This window comes from Sinohyriopsis cumingii, chromosome 12 (assembly GCF_028554795.1).
Source record: "Sinohyriopsis cumingii isolate HCF-2022 chromosome 12, ASM2855479v2, whole genome shotgun sequence".
NCBI lineage: Eukaryota > Metazoa > Mollusca > Bivalvia > Unionida > Unionidae > Sinohyriopsis > Sinohyriopsis cumingii.
The window spans coordinates 106,171,753-106,196,161 of record NC_142972.1 but is presented as its reverse complement, the minus strand read 5'-3'; the positions used below and the strand labels follow the sequence as shown (position 1 = coordinate 106,196,161).

At 34.3% G+C, this 24,409-nt stretch overlaps 1 protein-coding gene across 2 annotated transcripts; it reads left to right on the top strand.

Moving 5' to 3' along the window:
• The first annotated feature begins 341 nt into the window (after positions 1-341).
• LOC149787192 (furin-like protease kpc-1) lies at positions 342-23,243 on the top strand. 2 transcript variants are annotated; one of them, XM_089977695.1, is made up of 14 exons: positions 343-648; positions 2,808-2,915; positions 4,010-4,111; positions 8,777-8,920; positions 12,406-12,494; positions 12,879-12,967; positions 14,630-14,802; positions 15,916-16,128; positions 16,704-16,804; positions 17,928-18,034; positions 18,275-18,386; positions 19,067-19,389; positions 19,938-20,027; positions 20,595-23,243. In XM_089977695.1, the coding sequence occupies exons 1-14, from the start codon at positions 481-483 to the stop codon at positions 20,900-20,902; spliced, it is 2,127 nt and encodes a 708-aa protein (XP_089833821.1). In that variant the 5' UTR covers positions 343-480; the 3' UTR covers positions 20,903-23,243. The 2 variants fall into 2 exon arrangements, with proteins under 2 accessions (XP_089833822.1, XP_089833821.1); XM_089977696.1 differs by lacking the exon at positions 8,777-8,920 and having other exon boundaries at positions 342-648.
• Positions 23,244-24,409: the final 1,166 nt, after the last annotated feature.

Sequence of the window (24,409 nt, the reverse complement as noted above, 5' to 3'; positions counted from 1 at the left end):
CACACAAACATACATACATACACACATACATGCACACACACATACATACATACACACACATACATACATACATACATACATACATACATACATACATAGACACATACATTCATGCATACATAAATTGCGCAGTAATCATACAGTTGTGTAATTCATAATGACTGCTCTCTGCTCTTTTCACAAACTCTATTCGTCTGTTCAGTCTACACTTCAAAATCATAAAGACGCATGTTGATTTCATTGAAAACTATTCATTCGTTCTTTCCCGATAGGCCACTCTAAATAACACGTATCCAGTGTACATTGCTCGTACCTAGCTTCTGTCCGTATTTCTTACCTAGTGACGGGTAGAGTTATGGATTGTTCATAATGTTCTACCTTAGTGCTGGGTATGTTTGTTACCTACTTAGTGTCAATAAGTACAGAATAAAAGCACATAGAATGAGTGTATTCAAATATGTCTGACACTATGGTGAAAGCATGGAGTATTTAACAAAATCTTTGGTTGGTGTAATCTGTTGGACATGCTTTACGTTTGATGTAGGGACAGAACTAGTCGCCAATGAATACGTGCTGGTACTGGATCCACAAGATCTTCAAACTGTTCAGTCTGTTGGCCGAATGTACAACCTAACACTAAAAAGAAAGGTAATAACATGCTCCAAATAGGTATCTCTTTAATATTTAGTGTCAACAAATATGTTGATCCCATTTTGAATCATTTTTTTGTTTTTGTTGATTTCCTGCCTTCATTGTATTAACAGAATTGGATTTAAGCCAAAGTTGTCGTTATTGTTATTAGATATAGTAACGCTGTAGTGTTGCTATTATCATTACAAAATAACATGACTGCACATGGAAAGTGTTGAAAACTTGGCAAGTGTTTCGGAATTTACCGAGCCATTTATCCAGGAAATTAAACTACAGAATCTAAAGAAAAACAAATGAAACATAATTAATTGATATTTGGCTGCATACGTTTGCAGATGACATACAGTTAAAACGAGGAAATCAAACGAAGACTAAATTAATTAGTTCAGCTAAGGAATAATTCAGTCACCTATAATGTTATCGACAACTGTCGAAATAACGTTTTACTCGGCAATTAATATTTTGCTGAACTGCCGTTACTTAAAAACTAGAAACTATTTTTTATTAGTATTGCAAACTGTATTGTGACTAGTGAAAATTAAAATACAGTACATATTTGCATTTCGTACACTTATGTTTTTCATACCGAGAAATGGAATTTGATGCCATGGATTTCGCAAAACGAATCAATGAAAGGGAAGTGTGATTTTAGCAACTTGGAAATATGCAGAAGACATTGCCGGTTTCTATTGTTTTCATTTAATTCGTTGGTTTTGAATGTTTAAAAGGTTTCTTTGGCTTAACTATTCTCCACCTCTATTTTCAGTTAATTGTACACCGTTGAAAGTGTGGCCCTGGAAAGAGAAATTTTGCGGCCACAAAACTATCCCTCAGTTTAGTGTGTTTGCCAGTATAATACGAACAGGTTAATTCAAATATTTTATGTCCCTAGTTTTCTGACATGTTGGATGCTGAATATCTTACAGGAGGTTGAATATATTGTGTGTGCTGTATGCTATAGTTTTGCTTTGAACCAATAACTTTTCGCCCGTAAATATTCTTGAAAATGTGTATGATTTTATGTGTTGCCGCATCCCTTGTCTCCATATGGTTATGATTGCAAAGCTTTTGCGAATATTGACGATGGTTTTTTTTTAACCCAGACTATCGTATCTTTAAAGGTTGTGAGGTTTTCTACATGCTACAACAGGTTTGTGTTAAGTCATTTTAACGGGTCATATGGACTAATCATTGACAAATCTATCTTAATGATTCGTCCAGGTGACTGAACATGGATCCCCGTTTTCTTTTCCCTTGTATTTTAGGAGGTTACCCGGTTTATCTTTTTTTTTTTGTCTCGTTGTATTGCTGACTATTATATTTTTATTGTAATTACCTTCACGTGTGCTGGATGAGATCTGTGTCTCTCAGTGAGTGGTCGTTATGTAATTGGAAGAGCTTGAATGTCTGGGTTTAGTGCTTTGGATGGCAGTTTGATGGTGAAAGGTACTTATGCTTCATTTCGACTACCTTATGAGGCCTTATGTCCATGATCTACACTCCTAGCTTTAGGATACAACAGACTGCCTTTCGAATAGTAACGCCATTGAAAAGTTACTATCAAGTGTTTGTTTTCAGTAGACGTAAATTTATTATATACCACTATTAGATGTGATAAGGGAATATAAGTCATGCAACAAGCCGAATAAACAATATTTTTAAAGACAACACCAGCGAAATTCCTGGTCAAATACTGGAATTAATCTTTAAGCTCAGTAGCTTTGAATTCAATGCCAAGACCTGCCTCCAAATCCATAACACACATAAGGGGACTAAGGTGGCTGTTTCATAGTAAATACAGTGCACATATGTCCAGTTAGATGATGTTCTGACCTTGACAGTTTCTTGACACAGGTCGACCTTGACATGATCTATACACGACAGCAGCGATGTGATTGCATTACATCTTATTGTACATTTCACGTTTGACACACACTTAATCGAAATCAACTCCTTGATTAACTATAACAAAAAAGCAAACTCATCTGGATACCTTGATACCAATTATCACTGCCATTACATGAACCTCCATCTATCTAATGTATATCTCGGTTCTTCATTTATATCTACTCTCCTAGTGTTATCAGAATCGTGTCTTATGAAAAGACAATAAACTATTCTCAATTCGATTTAGTTGTTTAATTTATCTTTTCCAGCTACTGAATGACACATTCCTGTTTGTGAAACGTGATGAACCAGCACAAGCTGAAAAGGGAAACTACACTTGGGATATAGAAAGCTTCAAATCTGCTGTGGGAAACAAGGTATCAGATATTGTGTCATTTTAGAGTTATACCAACACACCGTTCTGTCCCTTTTAAAACTCGTTCCGTGTAAAATAATTAAATTTATACATCGAAAGTTCCCCGCTTCATATCGCTTTTCAGCGTCTACATACGATTTTTCTTCGTGAACAGACCCCTTTCGAACTATTTCCTCATACAAGAGCATGGTTACCATACGTTTTATTAACACCTGGCGTACCGCTTTTAAATGATATATTTGCCTTTTTTAAAGTCAATTCCCCATAACTTTAATAATATAATTTCAGTACCTGTTAATTGAAAAGCACCCCTCTTATCTCAGAGCGAATGCAACGAATGAAACCTTGCATGAGAAAGCATTTCAGGTGATTATTTTGTAACTTCGCACAATATATAAACGTAAAGCGCATGATAAAATTGAATATATATCCACGGTTAGTACTTAAGCGCCGTAAATGAAATTACAAAAAAGAATCTCATATACTTTCAAAATAACTGGCATATTTAGAAGAATGTCGAAATTACATTACCTATTAGAAATATCGAAGCAATGTTTTAGGATATTTACGAATACGAAATAATATGTTCAACATTTTAGTCCTGATTAAAACTCTTTACGATGCAAGGGTAAAATAAGCTACCTTATTGCGATATAGTAACTGTGCACAACATTTAGATGAGACATAATTCATGAGGTTGTTTTTAATTTAAATGTCCGCAATTTCAGCTGGCCAATCTACTATTGAAAGAATGTTTCCTAAATTAGCTCTTAGAAAAAAATGAAATAGCATTTTAATAAGAATAACTCATTTAAGGACCGTTTTCTCAAATGTGTTTCTTGAATGTCTTCTAATAAGCACGTGGATGTTTCTTTTAAAAGACCCTCTCTGGATCACAATGTGTCATTTTTTATGATCTATGCACGTGTTAAGTCACTACCATCGCAATGAACATGTGTGCTATCTCAGAAAGTTACTCCAGAAGTGAATAGAAAACATACAAAGAGCGTTCGTCAGAAGTTGTTATGATGTCCGATGACGCTTACAAATAATGAATTTAATTACTTAATTATTTTAGATATACTTATTTTACAGGTGACTTTGATCGAACAGCAAATATTGCGAATGTTTGCTCAGCCACAAGTGCAAAAGGCAGGTGCTGCCACTGGAACAGACGACGGATGGAGTGATGAGCCTGTGAGTTTCTATTTAAACTCAAAAATATCTCCCTCATTAAAAGTGCAAACTTTTCCAAGAATTTAGCAACATCATCTATCTGATGCGGTATTAGAATGGTGCTATAATGATCATATTGTTCAAGTAAATTACTTTTTTGTCCAATAGCAAACTATACGCCTAAGTCTGAGAGTTTATATTTTGTTTGTTCCTCATATTCAACCTGAAACTCACCTCAATACTCTGATATTTGACTGAAAACCGTCAACTCAAAGACCGAACCGAACCTTGTATATATATATATATATATATATATATATATATAGTCATTCCTAACATTTCAGACAATTGCCTAACTCAGACTGAGAAACTACTCTCATTGCTGACTGATTTAAGTATCGAAAATTAGATAAAAAAATTTGGAGTTGAATTAGAGTAGATGTATTGTTTCTGTCCACATCCCTGTGTTAAAAATAACCTCACATTAAACAACAGTAGTATATAAACTGTTCATATATGGTCACCTCACTAGGATTAGAAAAATCTTAAATATTCTTTCAACATTATTTGTTGAAAATAAAACCTATTGTTACATACGCTGAAGCTAAAATTAATTGAATTAATTTATTAATAATGAGCATACGAGTGCAATGAGTATACATCAAAATCCTATGGTATGTTTTATTTGTATTAAGGTTTCCGTTTATGTACATGATAGATTTAAGTACTTATGTATTTGACTGTATGGAACGTTTGTTGATATAAATAGTATTTATTTGCTGAAATTATCAGGAACGTAAAATATCACAGTATCGTAAAATAAAGTCGAAAAAACATATAGAGGATTGATCAGTTAGCGTAAGCTCTCTCTCTCTCGTCATTAAAAATAACATTTATTTTAAGAATTGCAGTCCTGTCCTTACCCATTAGTAGATAGTTACATCGTCTATAACATAGGGACAAATTCCATGTTATTCGATTTCTGATGGTAACATATTTTGTGCAATATTTGAGGAAATAGTTTGTTGTGTCTGGTGCACGGTGCAATGTAATGTATATGTACATTTAATAGCGATGTTCACAGTTAGATCGTAGGAGTTGTCACGCTTGCAAAGATGTGTCCAGATCACAGGAAGTCCATACGAGTTATCACCCATGAACTGCCTAATGAATCTCTTACTCTTTTCCTTTCATCATTTAATCTATGAAATCTTTCTTTACATGCCTCAGACTGTTTCTTCTGTTTTTGTTCTCTTATGTGTGTGCGTGTTTGTGTGTGGTTTCTGTTGCCCTTCACAACATGTTAATTTGAGACAATGAAAATAGGCACTTTTTAATGTTATTTAAACAATGCTAACGATTCCAAATGAGCTACACAGTATTACCAGAGTCTGTCAATGTAAACGTTTCAGCTATCGTCGCTATGGCAAAGACAGAGAGTTTTCTCAGAGCTCCTGTCTGATTCACTCAGGTCATATAACGATGCATATAACGGTATAAAGAATACACGATTGCTTCAATAATAATACTAATAATAATAATAATAGAAATTATAATATTATTAATAATAATAATGAAGACTTTTTATAGCGCCTAATCGTTAGAAGCTCTAAGCGCTTTACAACATTAAACAACACCTATAACATAAAAATCACATATAATGATATGATTGCAAAAAACAAGCACCACGAAATTAGAAAGCATAAAAAAACATGCTGAAACTATTTAAGGTAGGAAACATTATTAGGTCTTTAAATTTTTTCTTGCAGTTGAAATAAGTAAGTTTTAAGAGCACCTTTGAATGAGATCACTGTCTTTTTGTCTAAGTTCAGTAGGAAATTCATTCCACACTGCTAGGCCCTGGTATGCAAAAGAACGTTGTCCATATGACTTCGTTTTTATAGAGGGAATAATGAATTTGCGATTGTCAGAAGAGGAGCGTAAGTATCTTGCTGGTGTGTACACATGGGTGAGGTCGGATAGGTATGCTGGACTGGAGTCCGTATGTTGGACTTGAGTTCGTCAGTGAAACGTAGCTCAGAGAAAAAAATGTGTGTTTGATTCTGAATCGAATGGATACCCCATGTAGGGTACAGAGCAGGGTGGAGGTGTGCTCTGATCGTGGTACCATAACTATGATCCGAGCAGCTGTGTTTTGAACTTTGTGAAGTTCCTGGAGTAGATATTGAGATGAACCAGACAGAATTGAGTTACAATAGTCCAGTCTTGAAAGTACTAATGAACACACAAGCGTTTTAGTGGCATCAACTGAAAGTTATTTGCGAATGGAGCTGATGCGTCTCAGCTCAAGATATGCAGCCTTGCATATGTTCATGAAATGTTAGTGCAATGTGAGAGTACTGTCCAGAGTAACACCTAGGTTTCGTACTGACTGTGTGAATTTAATGTTGGTGTTGCCGATATTTATTGTTTGAGGTAAAGGATGTGAATGAGAAAGTCTTTGTGTTGTGATCAGAATGACCTCAGTTTTATCATCATTCATCTGCAGCTTGTTACGTGTCATCCATGATTTCACATCAGAAATGCATTTCTATACAACTTGGATGGTAGCATCACCTTCAGTTGGGTGGCTAGATTTGTATATTTGGGTGTCATCAGCTTACATTTGGTGAGACACTGGATGATTATCTATGACACATGAGAGCGGCTGAGTGTACAAATCTAACTGAACTGTACAGAATGAAGAGAACAGGTCCAATAATAGACCCCTGTGGAACACCACAACATAGATCAACTGGGCTGGAGTGTATTCCATTTGCAGACACAATATGTGTCCCGCTTACCAAGTAGGACTTGAACCACAGTAAGGCTGTATCATGAATGCCAAATACATGCTGGAGACGGTGAAGTAATATATCACATATTATTGTGTCAAATGCTGCAGACAAATCAAGGAGGGTGAGGACTGTAATCGTTTTGCTATCCAAAGCAGAGAGAATGTCATTAACTACTTTTAGAAGAGTAGTTTTAGTCATGTGGCAAGGGCGATATGCATATTGTACATTGCTAAAAAAAACTGTTTCAATTCAGATGAGATACAAGCTCGGATAGAACTTCCTTTTCTAAGATTTTTTCATATGAATGGGAGATTAGAAACTCGGCGGTAGTTCTTTAAATCGTTCTGGTCGAGTGTTGGTTTCTTCGGCAGAGGCTTTACAATGGCAGCTTTGAAAAATGATGGGAATTCCCCGGATGAGAGAGAGGTATTAATAACATCAGTTAGTGAAGCCAATGCTGGATCTAAGCACTCAAGCAGCAGTAATGTTGGAATTGGATCAAGTTCACATGACTTAGGTGCACTCTTAATCAGGATTGTACGTACTAAATCCATATAAACTGGTTCAAATGCTGCTAATCACTGCCGCTGAAATGCTGTATCCCAACTGTATGGTGACGTTGAGTCAATTGAAATTGTGTTGTCAAGCTTATCTAAGTGTCTCGTCATGCTTATCTATGCGCCAAGGTTGTTACGCCTAAAAATATCAATACATCATACTTCTGCGGCACTGCATGGGTTTCACTATATTGTTAAATAAGACATCTTTGAAGGGATTTTGTTGGATGTGGTTTCTGACATATAGTGCAACATGTATCTTTATGTTTCAATCTTCGAATTAAAAGTACTTTCTCCACAACAGTGAATTGTAATGGTACTGTCAGTCAAATGTTGTTGCTCAGGGAAACCTTTATTGAAAAAATGTTACACAAAAAACAGTACTATCAGGCGCGTGGGATAGATAGATATATAGATATACAGTTATATATATATATATATATATATATATATATATATATATATATATATATATATATATATATATAGATAGATAGATAGATAGATAGATAGATAGGTAGGTAGGTAGGTAGGTAGGTAGGTAGCTAGATAGATATGTAGGTGGGTAGGTAGGTAGATAGATAGATAGATAGATAGACGTCTTCTCATTGTTAAACGTTTTATGTATTATATCTCTCAACAGTTTCAAACAACTTCAAAAAGGCCATTATCAATTTAATTAAAGATGTAAAATGAATTTCAAGTACAAAGTACGTCGTTTTTTTTTTTGTTGTTGTTTATTATTAAAAAAACATGCAAACAGCATTTTTGCCCTCGTTCTTTAGAAACAAATTTGTATGCATATCGATTATTATGGGAACGTTTGTGTTGCAGGTATGTGTACACGTTAGCTGGATAACCTGCATGTTATTTTGCAGGCATGTCTACCAGCTTAATAGATAGTTTACCTGTTATGTTGCAGGCATGTGCAAAAGCTTGAATGATACCCTACCTGTTATGATTTGGTGTTCAGTAGTTTTGCTTTTATATGTTTACGTTGTAATGCAGTGGGTTAAGTTTTGGTACTTACTCGCACTTTATAAATTTTGATTTATTTTCGTCCTTAGATTGCGTCATTTAGTACATGCTAAATGAACCATCGATTGGGTAATTAATCTCTGCTCCGTTTTATAACAGCATCAGAATGTCTGATTAGAATCAAATCTTTCAACCCCAGCTATGCCTTTTTCATTGAAATATAGCTCAGCAATCAGTACTCCAGAAAATAACCAGCTCTCACGTCTTGAAAGTAATATGGTAATTGAGCAATGTGTGATACTTTCGATTGATGATTGTTTTTTATTGTGTTTGTTTTTCCCATTTTCTTTTAGGATAAACAAAGCGACGGCTATAGTCGATACTATGCAATGGGAATTGAAGACGCATGGCAAATGAGTTACGAAGGCAACAATGTGACTGTTGCAATAGTTGATATCGGGGTGGAGATTGCTCACAAAGATTTGCACAAAAATATTGTAAGTACATAGTAAAAGTTTGTGTTTGAACCAGCAAGTTTGTTCTGTATTGTCTGTTTTATGAAATATGCAGTAATATGCATGAATCTTAAAATTGTATGCACAGGGAATAATTTAATGTAAATATACGCTGTAATTGCAAGCATTTGGCGTTATACGATGTAAACGTTGACTGTAATTACATGCACAAGGAGTGAAATGGTATGAAGATATATTGTAATTACATGTACATGGGGTGATATGATGCCAATGCAGACATCAATTACACGCACATGGCATGATATCATGAAAAAGCAGACAGTAATTACATGCACATGGCTTAATATCAAAATGCAGATAGTAATTACCGGCACATGGCGTGATATGATACAAATGCATACAGTAAGTACATGCACATGGCGTGATATGATGCCAATGCAGACTGTAATTACGTGCACAAGGCGTGATATCATAAAAAAGCAGACAGTAATTACATGCACATGGCGTGATATGATACAAATGCAGACAGTAAGTACATGCAATTGGCGTAATATGATGTCAATGCAGACTGTAATTACATGCACATGGCGTGATATCAAAATGCAGATAGTAATTACCGGCACATGGCGTGATATGATACAAATGCAGACAGTAATTACATACACATGGCGTGATATGATGCCAATGCAGACTGTAATCACATGCACATGGCGTGATATGATGCCATTGCAGACTGTAATTACGTTCGCAAGGCGTGATATCATGAAAATGCAGACAGTAATTACATGCACATGGCGTGATATCAATATGTAGATAGTAATTACATGCACATGACGTGATATGATAAAAAGCAGACAGTAATTACATGCACATGGCGTGATATAATACAAATGCAGATAGTAATTAACGGCGCATGGCGTGATATGATACAAATGTAGACAGTGATTACACGCACATTGAGTGATACGATAAAAAGAAGACTGTCATTACATGACCAAGACTAAAGTGATGAGCAAATGAATAATATTATCAACACCTTTTCAAAATAAAGAATTGAGAGTCAAAACAAATTCAAGCTCCTAATAACTTTATCATTTAAATAGTTAACAAATACATTTCTATACAACAAGAACGACGAACAAAAGTCTGCTATACTTGCGTTGGTATCCATTTGCTTCTTAAAGATAATGGCTGACGTTATTAACATTTGTCACTATTTCCACATTTTCAAAACAAATTCTCTCTAAAATAAGATAAGAAATCACATGCGTTAGTCTGTCTGCAGCAATACTACCTTGTATCTACAGGAATATGTAGATAAGCGGAAACAACAATGAAACATGATAAATCACAAGCCTAGAGAAGATGAAAGATAGAAGGTGCACCAGTGAGACAAAGTGTAAATTTGTAGGAAAAGATTAATAGTTTTGAATTAGTCCGAGAAAATAAAAGAAATATAAAACGAATTATATAGAGGATATTTGCTTGAAACGAGTGAATAACGGATATATTTCATCGAGTGGATGAAAAACTCAATATTTTCACGAGTGGCGAAGCCACGAGTGAAAATACTAGAGTTTTTCACCCACGAGATGAAATGTATCCGTTATTCACTCGTTTCAAGCAAATATTCTTTTTATTTATGCTCACATAAGTTGGCTACCTAAACTTTATGACACAGTAAATTAGCAGATTTCTTACGGTAATGTCAGCTGTTTACCGTATATGTTCTGCTGTGCTATGTGTACCTGCGCACAAAATTAGTTCCACATCAGAGTGATAAAAATCAACTGATATTTCCAGACTAACAAGCTACAAGTTTCAAGGATAACAGACAGGAATTATTAATAATGACAATGACATGTACATAAGTTAAAAGTAGTTCACTGACAGAAAATCAAAAGGAGGTAAGTATGTTCTGACCAAAAAAAGTAGTTCCTGTAGTGAAAAGATACTGTTATTTTTTTTCATTGCAGTGAAATATCAATATTATTTTAATTAGAAAATCGAGTAATTCACTGCTTAGCATAAAATAAAACAACGTTAATGAAAAATCGCCATCGAGAATTGCTTGCAACATCTATATTTTCTTTAAATGTAGGTATGTATGTATATATGTATGTATGTGTAAGTGTGTTGTGATGTGATTTGGACTTTTAACGCAACTTTAAAAATCTTTCAGTCATATCGCTACGATGTCTGCAGTGCGGCAGTTTATAGCGATGTGTACCACTGGGGCATCATGCCACAGACATGTAGCATGATGTCCCACCCATTCACATTATTCTGACACCAGGCCGACCAGTCCTAACACTAACTTCTTAATGCTGAGCGCCAAGCGAGGCAGCTTTTAGTACCATTTTTGAAAGTCTTTGGTAAGACTCGGTCAGGGATCTAACCCACGACATCACGCATCAGAGACGGACGCTCTAACCACTAGGCCACCGGAAGTATGTATGTATGTATGTATGTATGGATGCATGTAGGTATGAATGTATGTATGCATGAATGTATGTATGTATATATGTATGTATGTATCTATGTATGTATGTATGTGTGTATGTGTGCATGTATATATGCACGTATGTGTATGTATGTATGTATTTATGCATGTATGTATGTATGTATGTATGTATGTATGTATGTATGTATGTATGTATGCATGAATGTATGTATGTATATATGCATGCATGTTTGTATGTATGTATGTGTGTCTGTATGCATGCATGCATGCATGTATGTATGTATGTATGCATGCATGCATGTATATATGTATGCATGTATGTATGTACGTATGTATGTATGTATGTGTGTGTGTATGTGTGCATGTATATATGCACGTATGTGTATGTATGTGTGTGTGTGTGTGTGTATTTTTGCCCGCGTTCTTTAGAAACAAATTTGTATGCATATCGATTATTATGGGAAAGTTTGTGTTGCAGTTATGTGTACAAGTTAGCTGGATAACCTGCATGTTATTCTGCAGGCATATCTACCAGCTTGCTAGATCGTTTAACTACTATGTTGCAGGCATGTGCAAAAGCTTGAATGATACCCTGTCTGTTATGATTTGGTGTTCAGTAGTTTTGCTTTTATATGTTTACGTTGTAATGCAGTGGGTTAAGTTTTGGTACTTACTCGCACTTTATAAATTTTGATTTATTTTCGTCCTTAGATTGTGACATTTAGTACATGTTAAATTAACCATCGATTGGGTAATTAATCTCTGCATTTATATGCCTATACTACCAACTTTGTAGCGTGGTAATGTTTTCATCGTCAAGATGACGTAGATGCTGATTCTTTAACTCGCATTGATAATGTTATTTCTTTTTTTAAAATAAATTATTAAGTATTTTACTTTAAAATGCAATGATACCTCTTTCTGGTTAGTATTTTTATTGTGTGTGTTATGTTTATATATATATATATATATATATATATATATATATATATATATATATATATATATATATATATATATATATATATATATTCCATTACAGGATTCAAAACTCTCATACAACTACGTTGATGACGACAACAATGCTAATCCGCCTGACCACACAAATTATCCAGATAAAGTTGATATTGAGTGAGTATTGAGTTCAGCCCTGTGGTTATGGCTGCCTAAGTTTTGACACAGTGAACAGTGCCCTTTTCACTGTTTTTGATTCTAATTCTACATTTATATCTTATCATATATTAAAATGTACGTTGTAAGAATTGATGTGACCATTGCATATTAATGAAAAAATCACCAATTTTAGACGGATAACTTCTGAAACTTTAAACCTTTACTGTTATCTTTTATTTTTATTCTTCATACCAATTTATTTAGGTATTATACCTCTTCAGTGCGATTTAAAATCAGTTTGTTGTATATCATATTATATTTATTAATATGTTATAAGATACCTTATAAGTTCCGTGGAACAAAAAAAAAATATCGATAACATTGATAATTCTTTACTTTAAGACATGGATCAAAATGTGCCGGTCTAGTGGCTGCATTGAAAAACAATAATTTTTGTTCTGCCGGAGTGGCTCCGAAATCAAAACTAGCTGGTAAGTAAAAAGTATATGTTTGAAAATTTGGTGCTTCATTGCATGTTGTTTCCAGTTTATTTGTATCGCTCTTCATGATTTCATTCATGATTTGAGGGTGACGGGGCTGTTGATGGTCAGCATGTAATCACTCTGGATAAACAAATAAAGGTAGATCATTCTTTATGAATATTTTTCAACATAAGTCCAGATGGGGACTATCAATTCTCACCCTTTATTCGTCAGACTAAGCGCAGTCAAGTCAAACCATCCTCTCTCTCTTTCTCTCTCTCTCTCTCTCTCTCTCTCTCTCTCTCTCGTGAGCCACTGTTCACAACCCAAACTGGAGTTCCGAAACCAGAAAAGAAAAGGAATCTTACTAGATACGCCGCCTTAGAACATTGAACCCGAACGGTTTAAACCAAGAAGACTAGAAAAAGACAGTCACGCACAAATAAAATTGTATTTTGCAGCTGACACATTTTCCCTTTAAATACATTTGCTTTTTGGTTACTCAGTAGCCTAAACTAACTAAGTTAACAATGAAATATCCAGGATATAATTTGCGCTTACATCCATTCACATAAAATAATAGATGTCGTTATGGCTCATCGATTTCTAGGTCAATATAAAATATTTTCCGGCACCCGCAACAAGTTGAAATTAAATAGTTGAAATATAATAAATTCGAAGGTTTCATTCCTGTACAAATAGTCATGTAAAGGTTTGCAAGCACAGCGGTTTCTCTGTTTTATTTTTTTGTCTTGTCAATGTTTCGTATTTGCCTTAGACAAAGACTCATTCAGAGTCGAAAGCGCTCAGGCTAATTATATAGTTTTACACCGTTCGTTGTCAGTTTATTGCATTTATTTTAATCAATCCATGGCACACGTGATCCCTTGCTGGATCCAGTGTACATAAAAGTGAAAGGACTGTGATTCTCCATATGATTTGGGAGCGGTGGGGACGGATGGGTTGATGACGGGCAAATCCCCACTTCCAACAGGCGAGGAGGGCGCTGTGTGGAGCTTTATTTCCAGCTGAAAGTTTCATATTATTTCGCCCTCATCTTATTGTAATGGGGTATATTTTAACCAAATCTATTTTTATGGTTATGTGAGGAGAACTGACGTTGCCAACTGACATTAAAAAAAAAATGTTCTCTGCACAAAGTAGTAACCCCACTAAGGACGATTTTCCCCGGTCGCCTTGAATCCTCCCGGCGTCACTGACTATAGGTTAAAAGTGTTGGGTTTTTTTAATAATAATACTGTCAGATTGTTTGTTTTCTTCGTTTAGTTGTTAAATTGGCAATGTCTTCTTTGTTTGTTTTAAGCTTGTTTATCGATGGTCGTCACATCTGTTGGATATTTTCATCTTTTTATTTTGCACTTTATTTTTATAAATACCGACAAGGCTTTTCTCTTCTTTCTTTCAACTTTAAAGCTGCAGACTAATTCGTTTTATTTGTTAATGCAGTTATATCAGTTCATGTTTTGAAATCCAACCAAACTCTACGTGTTTATTTTGTATCACAGATTAGAACTATATACTCCAGTGTTATAATTGTACATAATATAGTTTCTGTAAGAAAGTGAAATTACGTGTTGTAGGCGTGATTTTCCAATTTGTCTTTTCAAACAGCAGAGTTGCTATGGGTTTATTACATTTTTATATCTTCAGCTATTCGTTTTATGAACGAGAATGGTCGGAGTACAGATGCTTGGCTGGTGTCAGCACTTGAACATAAAAGGACTGATATAGACATATACAGCTGCAGTTGGGCCCTGCCACACAATCATTTTTCTGTAGCGCAAACAATTTACCAACGGACGCTTTCAGAAGGAGTTCAAAAGGTTATTACCTTTAAAGAAAAAAAGTTTATAAGTTACGTTCTGGCTTAGATGCATAGCTCAAAGTTGTTTGTGTTCGTTCACCATGAGTTGAGGCAACTGGTGATGAAATTAATAATCCCATCCGCCATGGAAAAACACTATCTATGTTATGCTAAGTGTGGGACAATTATTTAGATGGACAACAAAAAGATGAAAATGAAAAATATATAATGTTATTAATGATGCAATACCTCTTCCTTGACGTACTACTTTAGATAAACTACATGTTAATGTAGGTAGATTTATGGGAATATTTTATCTCGTTTAATTCCATTTTATTATTAGAATTCCTGTCAGGATAAAATGTAAACAAACAGCTGGAACGTCCTATAAATGATGACACAATAACGTTTAGTAAATAATCTTCCTTAGTGATTAGTCAGACAAACAAGAAGAGCTTACTATCAATAAGGATACTGGTAAAGCCACAATTTCTTCCTCACCCTTGTATCTTTGTACACATAAGATTATACGAAGTGAAAGCCAGCCAAAATGTATAATCTCCTTTAGATCCGTGGTCACTCTGCAAATATATATATTTCAGTATTAACAGAATCAAACAAATGCTGTCCTTAATTATCGTCTCTTTTTCAGCATAAGTTTTGTGTCAAGTTGGAAATCCTATTCCTGCAAGAATAGTTTAGATTTTATGGTCATTTTCGCACATTGTCTGACAATATAGATCTTCTTTAAGGTCATGACTTACATACAACGGTAATTTACAGCTTTTCTTAAAAATCAGTTCCTAAAAATCCATACACAAGATTTTTCTTTACTAATTAAAGTAGGAAACTGCCATTCTTTTTCGTATCGCGTTGTATCCGTGATAAGAAAAGCTGAAATGATTCAGATTAATTGGCACACCATTTCAATTTATTTCCTTGCGTTGTCATTAAAATCCTTTGGTTGAAAATTAAATGAAGACATACATTTGCACTGCTTCTACCACAAAGGGAAGATAAGCGTCGTTTTTGACAGACAATGTTCCATCCAAAAACGGTGTACAATACCGGTCGATTTTTATTTAATACGTAGTCTACTAATGTTTTATGTATTTGACATTCCATTTTTCAGGGACGAAATTGTAAGGGATCAATTTTCATATTTGCTGCTGGAAACTACGATTCCGAAGGAAACTGTAATGCAGACGGGTACATAAATACAATCTACGGAATTACTATATCGAGTGTAGGAATCAACGGCACGAAACCATTCTACGACCCTGTGTGCGCCTGCGCCCTAGCTTCGACGTTAGGGGATGGAAATACAATGACATCTTATTTACTGGTAGTGTATAATCTTCACAACATAAACTATTAAATGTATTTAAAAGCATAATAATTCCAACATTCTGTACTTATTCCAAGGAGATGGAATTCATTCCATTAGACGATGAATTATTATGGGTGGGTTAAACATGAAGACATTTCGATATCATGAGTTTCGTGTAATATGCAAGTAATATACCACATGTAGAATATGCATAATTAAGCAATACTATTAGTCGAGAACGTTAACGATGGAAATTTAAAGCAATAAACATTTCTAAAAGCTGTATTTTAATCTCGCAGTTCCCCTTTTTAAAGATGAGAAAGAGATTGTCAGTTTGAGAAGACTGTTATTACGCGATAACGTCCAACTAAGGAAGGTGTATACATTCAGAACACATTCAGCAAAACTCGATTTATAGACCAGTCATGTCTAATTTTATTTCTTCGTTAATATGCATGTCAATTGCGAATCGTTACAACTTTTGTAAATATCTGCAATTAACAAATTTTCTCAGTATTTTCAAACAAATCATTTTCATTTCACCAAGTTGAATAAGTACATTATAATCTGAACTGCCATTTTCTTTTAAGTCTACTACAGGTCGAAACAATTCGTGTGCAAAAGCTTTTCATAGGACGTCAGCGTCCGCCGCTTTAGCAAGTGGAATCATAGCCTTGACACTGGAAGCTAAGTAAGTAATCACGTTTAGTTAATAGTTTCCTCTAATTTCATGAAAACACAAACGGGTTGGGATTCAAAGCAAACGCTTATTTTAATCATTTGATGCTTAAACGTTTATCTGCATGAATTTAATTAAACTGCATAACACGGTCACTACGTGGATAGCAGTGAAGACAATTGCACTTTGATCATTAAAGTCAAATGTATACAGCCATAAGAAACACCAAGGCTGAATAACAATAATAATAGTACAAACCGCAGAGGATACGTGTAACACGATATCACGTGATCAAAAAGCAAATTATAAAACGTGGATGAAAGGCACAGAAGAAACTGGGAAACAAGGCGACCCTAACAGTGACATTTTCCGATCTTTTTTATCTTCTCTTTGAATAGATCAGCTGAGGAAGGGCATGAAAATCATTATATTGCATGCATCCCTGACAATTTATTAAACGTGCAATGTTTAAGAAAACTGGTCATTAACAACTGATAAAAACGTGCAATCTTTATGCAGGAAGAATTTTCAATTAAAAATGCACTGAAATTACACGCGTATATTTGCTTTCCTGTCTCTTAAGGCTGTCAGAATACATATGTGGCAATGCACAATAGGAAGAAAGATATACACTGATGAGTTATGGGTGTTTTACATTTAACTAGAGGAATAATAGAAGCTAAGCAGCAGAATTACCTTTGTTCACTCATAACATTGTTGTCATTGTCTAAAAAAGTTTTATTTAATGTCAAAACTTCACGAAATCTGTTTTATCATAAAATGAATAAATATCGCACATAGTTTGACAAAAGTAAAAAGTGTATACACTGAGAAGTTTCACGTAGTGATCAAATGTAAGCCTATATATTGATCTATTGTAAAATATAAGCGCTAGAGTTTCAGACGCATTGTTTGCTAGATATTTATTTCTCGTGAATGTACTATAAAGCGGTGAAAAAAATACCAGTCCTCATATAAACGTACATAAAACAAACTTGGCTACTAATCTTACAAACTTAATCTATGAAGGAGTTGGAGCTACTTGTATTTGGTTGTACCCATAATTCAGTTTATTTTCAAGCTGTAAAGAGGAAAATATGCCACTGTATATTCTTAATCCTATATATTTTGACAGTCCATCCCTGACTTGGAGAGACGTTCAACACATCATTGTTGAAACTGCCTCATCTAAGGGATTGGAACAGTCTGGAAAATGGATGGTGAATGGAGTTAATAAGAAAGGTAAATGTATATGACATTTCTTTTTTTAACATGATTGAAGGGATTGTTTTGCCCATTATCAAATTACATCACTTACCATCATTCAAAGAAATATTGGTAGCGTGATTCCATTACTTAAATTGGTGATGATATAAGCAAATGAAACTACAGTAAATATTAATATATAATATAATACATTTCCCAAAGATATCTACTTATATAATCATAATACACCTTTACATGTATTTCTGCTTAATTTAGTTAGTCCTTATTTTGGATTCGGTCTGATGAATGCATCAGCTATGGTCAAGAAAGCAGAGACGTGGCCATTGGTGGGACCTAAAAGAGTTTGCAAAACAAAGTTCAGTGGCAAGTAAGATACTTCAATTACCTCTTATTTTTGGCTATGTAAACGAGTAAAGTAAAATGATTTTCTTCCTTGTCGCTGAAGGCTATAAAAGTATGTGCGATTGTTTGTTCTGTAACTAGAGACAGACACCTTTTGCCATATTCTTAAACTAAAATACATACAAACTGTGGAATCTGTACCTAAAGGGAACAACTTCTTTTAATGTTGGCTACTGCGTATAGCTCACTATAACGATTTCTTTAACAACGAATCACTGTATTTGAACCTTTGGAAGTTATTTATCTTAATTGTTTGTGCGACAATTAAAATCAGTATTTGTAATCAAATTGATATTTGTAAAAGTGTTTGTGTTTGCTTTTTCATGCTGATTGTTTGTTTTTAAAGAAGCACATCATCCAAATGTTCATGAGCATGCCCATTTCCTTGTTTGGTTATCTGACGCAATATGGTGAACTTACGAATCGCTTGTTGTATCTTTAAATTATTTTATACCATTTGCTATTAGATAATTGGTTATTCGACCAGTAATCTAACCTCAGACTTCATGACTATCACTATGAAATCCGATCAATTAAAATACAATTTTGACATATTTACTAAACTTAATTTTATTTTACCTTTATACAATAAAAGAACCATGCAGGTACATGATACAGGCTTTAACTTATTGACTTTATTTTTAGGGGTGATGAACAGAACGTTTCACAAGGAGTTTGGGAAGTAACAAGTAGTGTATGGACGAATGGGTGCAATGGCACTGATTTTCATATAACGACACTTGAACATGTCCAAGTGAATATTTCCATAGAGACAAGTAACATATCTGGCATCGAAATATACTTGAAATCGGCAATGTCAGCGAATCAACTTTCATCTCCCTTATTTACTCGAACAAAAATTTCAAATATTGACAGAACTCCACAAAAGATATCCTGGGTTTTTAATACAGTTCATTTCTGGGGAGAAAATCCCAACGGAATGTGGATAATTTCGATCCAGTATAATAGTGAGTGAAGTAACTTTTTATATCAGTGGTCGGGTTTCGACTGGTTTTAGGAGTACGCTTGTGTGATTTTAGTTTTACAAAATAGACTTTTAAAAGTGACTTGAATATAGGGCTTTTTCCGGTTTGAAACATTTTCATGCAGGTATTTTAGGTAGATAATGAATGTAGTAAATTATAGATCATGTACAAGTAATGATCACATGTGTATTGTTGTGTGCAAGTATTTGTTAAATGACTTTGGAAAAAAGTAAACTCTTTGAATCAGTCTCTTTGCTCATGCTGTAGAAAACGTTTGCACGTAGGAGTTGATCATGTCAACGAATGTGTTTGAACCAACCTGCCCCAGCCAGATGTTTGTGGAATTTATTAAAAAAGGAAGAAGTAAAACAAATAAACGTGAAATTTTATAATGAATATAAGAAATAGGAGCGCTCTCAATAATAATGAACACAATGTATAATTCGATGCATTTTTTCAGTTTTAAAACAATTTATAGACCTTTTCCTGCCATGGACAGAAGAATATTCAATGTAGTTATCTCTTTTCAGCCGCTGAAAATACAAAAATACTTGAAGCGGAATTGATTTTGCACGGCACAAATACTAAATTTACATCGTCTGAGACATGCAACCGTACAGGTAAGACATTCTAGACGTAGGCAATGGTATAGTTATAGCAATCGTACAGGTGTACCGGTAAGAAATTCCATTCAGGCAATGATAGTGTGACAGCAATCGTGCAGGTAGAAAAGTCTAGTCAGGCAAACGTAAAGTGATGAACTGTTTGAAACGAAAGCCGTCAGTAGCTCTTAGTGTCAGCATATCTTAAATTACAGCCTTTTACAACTTTTATGGTAATTGAGTTTACTTAAACAAAACTCATGCTCCTTTACCTGCATTTTCTTAATAAATATAACTTTTATCATATACAGAATGATGAAATCTTTAGTGCTTACTTATTACACGTTCAGCTTATTGTCGAAAAACGATAAAACTTGAAGGAATAGTTTAGGAACAGGATATTAATCATAGACGTTATAATGTGAAAAATAAATAGATGCGGAGAGAGATTAACGGACAGGAATACAAATATATATTTAGATTGATCGTTCTCTTGATTTTTTTCAGCGAGCAGATTGATTCATTGATGATTGATTGATTGATTGATTGCAATAAAATCTGTTTATAATTATGTATGTTTTGTAGATGATACAGATGCGCTTGAAAAGTCTCCATCTGCTACAGGAAACGAAATGAACACAACATCCAGTCTTCCTTCAAATATAAATGTGAATGAAAGCAATATTCCAACTATAAGTCCAACGGTGATAATACTTATATCTGTGTTCGTGATAGTTTGTATTGCATTGTTGGTTTTCACTGCATATAGACTCGGACTATTGCAATGTTTTTCACCGCTTATACAAAGATTACGGAATATGCAGTCGCGCAATGCCCCAGTCACTTTTTCCCGATTACTAGAAAAGGAGCAAAATGACGAAGATATCGCTTGAATAATTTTCGCCCTTTCTCAATCAGTAGTGCCTGGCTTAATGGAACTGAACGTGAATGATTGAAGTTTCTTTTAAACATTATCGCAGATTTTGCCTTTCTATAATAAAACTTCAGAGTATATGCAAAAGCTATTAGCCAACTATATAATCTTTCGTCCCTTTTTGTGCACACCAAAGAATCAACGGCGTTTATTTTTAGTGAATTATAAGAATTGATTTATTCTTTGTTTCCATTAGTGTCAGTAAAATTATTTATTGGCCACCAATATTCTTATTTGGTTATTAATCTGTATAAATAAAATATTTTGGCAACTGTTTTTCCTTCCATAACCATGTTACAAGAAAGACATTTGTTATAATTATCACATAGTAGGTATAGTTTTCCTATTGTATGTACGGTTTCATATTTTGTATATCACCACGCGTCAAAATATCACTTTATGTAATTTTGATTGGTCTAAATAAGCCAATGAAATTGTTGCGTATTTCTTATTGATTGGCTGTGATCGTGGGAAAACTTTTGTACCCCCGACTTCTGGATTTTAATAAACATTTGTGGCCGCCATTTTTAAAATCGACTCGCGAAAAGAAATTGGGGGAAAATGGTCTCGTCTCATTCAATATGGCCAATTTACCTCGATGGGGGTTTGTTATGTAAAATTTGAAATATCATAACATGACAAATGGCTAACACCAAAAGAAAAAAACAATACCAACAACACGAAAAACTATGGGTATTGTTTGTGTGCGGTAGGGGTTAAGGAAGGCGGTATATATGAAGCATGGATCCACCCTATATGCCAGCGTGGTTTAAATATTAACTTACAGAAGTAATTAAACCCACCTCTGTTCACATAAGAATGTGGGTATAAACAAGTCTCCAAAATTGACAGAAATTTCTCCAGCCACTGCATATTTGCGTGGTAAATATATGATGCAATTCCAATTCAAAATGAATTTTTTTTGCATATTCTGTAGTCTACGGTTCGAAAATCCGGTCAAAAATACATTACAGTGTATATGGGGATTTCTGCAACCGGTAAACCTTTTTTTCAATGAATATGCAACATCAATGCAATGTTTAGTTGTGAAAGTGACACTTTAAGGTTATGTAAACATGGATAGTCAGCTCTACGGGTAGTGCATCAAACAATGCAACATCAGACATATTGGACAATCTTTGTTGAAAAATGATTTTTTTTCTGTGTAAAATGTGCTGTTTATTATTCGTTCTTCTACCCATCTGAACAATTTCCACTAAAACACTATGTGCTAAAATGTATATCAAATGGATAATGATGTAATTTTAAATTTATGAAACCCGTGAAATAATGTCCAGTTTTAGCTCGCCTAGGATCGCAAAAGCAAGACATTCTTAACTCGTTTCGTAAATCCAATATTATACATTACCCATCTGAGCTCCTCTATTGATCAAATCCGCTACGGCTATGTCATTAATATCAGGGCATAATTTGGCAATTACTTTGGAAATTCTATATCTGCATTTTTTTTCAATCCTAACAAATATCACCTCAATAAGGATATAATTGTAATATCCTCTTCTACTCTAGTGTCCCATGCAAGAAGAAACCTTTGCATGCTAATATTGGCCGTTTGGAAGTGACGTCATATCTGCTGTTATTTCGTTAGTCACAAAGACTAGATGACGTCTCATCACATTTACCAACGGAAGCAATAGATGGAAACTTTTAAAACTTGTAGTCTTTCTTATTTGATTCTGCTAAGTATGTGTTGAACATATGAATTTTCAATATCATGGTTGTCTCATAGTTATGTCCCTTTTACTAGTTTGACAATTTCTGGAAAAACCGTATGTCTTGCGTTGCACAATCGGACTCAGTTTTGTAGTCATCATAAGGTAAAATAGTTTACAAAGTGTTACCGATCTTATTTACTGCATTAGATTAGTTGATCGCAAATCAATATTGTTTCTGAAACTACTTATATGTTATGATCAGCAAATAAATGCTATTGAAACAGAGGTGAACTTAAGAAAATTGTGGGGGTAGGGTGGGATTTTTCACTGAGTGTGCGAACTAACCGGTTTAATTATAACTGTTTTATTGTTAGGTCTCATTGGAAAAGTAGCCATAGATCAGTTTAAGATGGGAATATTGTTACAAATATATTTTCATCCATGTTCAAAGTTCACGTCAACGTAATTTTGTTCTATTTTTGAAATTGTGCTTAAATTGGTCGCATCTCTAAAATTCATAATAACATACCTTCATTCGCGAGAGAATGCTTTTTTGATAGCCACTATAATTTCACATCAAACTAAAATTAGACACGTTAGTATTTGTTGAAATCTTATCACTGACTGAGTATTGATTTTTTCAACGTTTTTAGCTTTACTCTTAGATGGGTGTTTAATTTGCATGTTCATGATTCTATACACGATAGTATGCTCACGCGCTCTCAAATACATGTGCAACGAATTTATACAAATGTCCACACAGGGACATTTATTAAAATATAATTGCTTATAGCTACTTTACAATACATCTGAAATGTGTGTTCATCTAACAGGAGATTTAAGAAATTTGATATCATGTTTATAAATTAGCTGGCTAGAGCCATGATAAAAAATTAATTAGATATACCGGGAACAGGCAAGAGAATGTCACCATTCAAAACACTAAGTGGAGTTTATGCACATATATTTGTGTCCAAAAAGATTAGATGAAGTAGTTTAAATGTTACAAATCTTGCCTAAGTGAAGCGACACTGAGGACAGTATCCACAACGCGCATGAAATTATGATACATGTATTGCTACATTCAACAAAAATAAACTGAACATCTTTTCTGAGAATTCAACAACGAAAACATTCTATTGTGTTTGCATCTAGTGGGGAATGTGTCGTTTTATATTTTCTTCTTTCTACCTGTGAATGGATGTCTCTCCAGCTTTAATGTTTCATGTATAAATCTAACATGTCAGGCTGAAATGCAATGCATTTCCTAAACGATTCCATCTGCCAATGCCATGAATCGAACAACACTGAATGTATGTAAACTGGTCACGGTCTTCTTTTTTCTCCTTTACTCTTTGTCTGTTCTGCGCGTATATAGGTATAGAGGTACTTGATGCCAGTGACCACTCTATCTCCTCCACATATTCGGTATATTTTTTGTACGTCAATAGGCAGACTGCTACCAAATCTTTTGCATTACATTTAAGGGCAGGTAATTATTTTGTCGTAGGAAATCAAAGATTTCAAAAGATAACAACTATGCTATAACTAATTTGCAGAAACCTACAATGGATGAATTGAGGCGAAGAAATAAAAATGAACGTGTTAATGGGCAAAGGCATTTAATCGCCCTTGACTGATATCGAGAATTGTTTATTGATTCCTGACATTTTTCTATAAATGCGGGGCAAGCCCACAGACATATAATGAAGTCCAAAATGTGTAGGCACCTCTGGTTGAAGAGAGGTGCAAAGAGCAAATATATGTATTTGTATGTGATATTAAAAAAA

What these genes read in the sequence shown, in the direction of transcription:
- LOC149787192 (XM_089977695.1), top strand. Translation starts at nt 481, where the DNA reads ATGGAGTATTTAACAAAATCTTTGGTTGGTGTAATCTGTTGGACATGC. An exon ending in GAATGGAGTTAATAAGAAAG is followed by an intron (nt 18,035 to 18,274) that starts GTAAATGTATAT and finishes TGCTTAATTTAG; the next exon opens with TTAGTCCTTATTTTGGATTC. An exon ending in TGAGACATGCAACCGTACAG is followed by an intron (nt 20,028 to 20,594) that starts GTAAGACATTCT and finishes TATGTTTTGTAG; the next exon opens with ATGATACAGATGCGCTTGAA.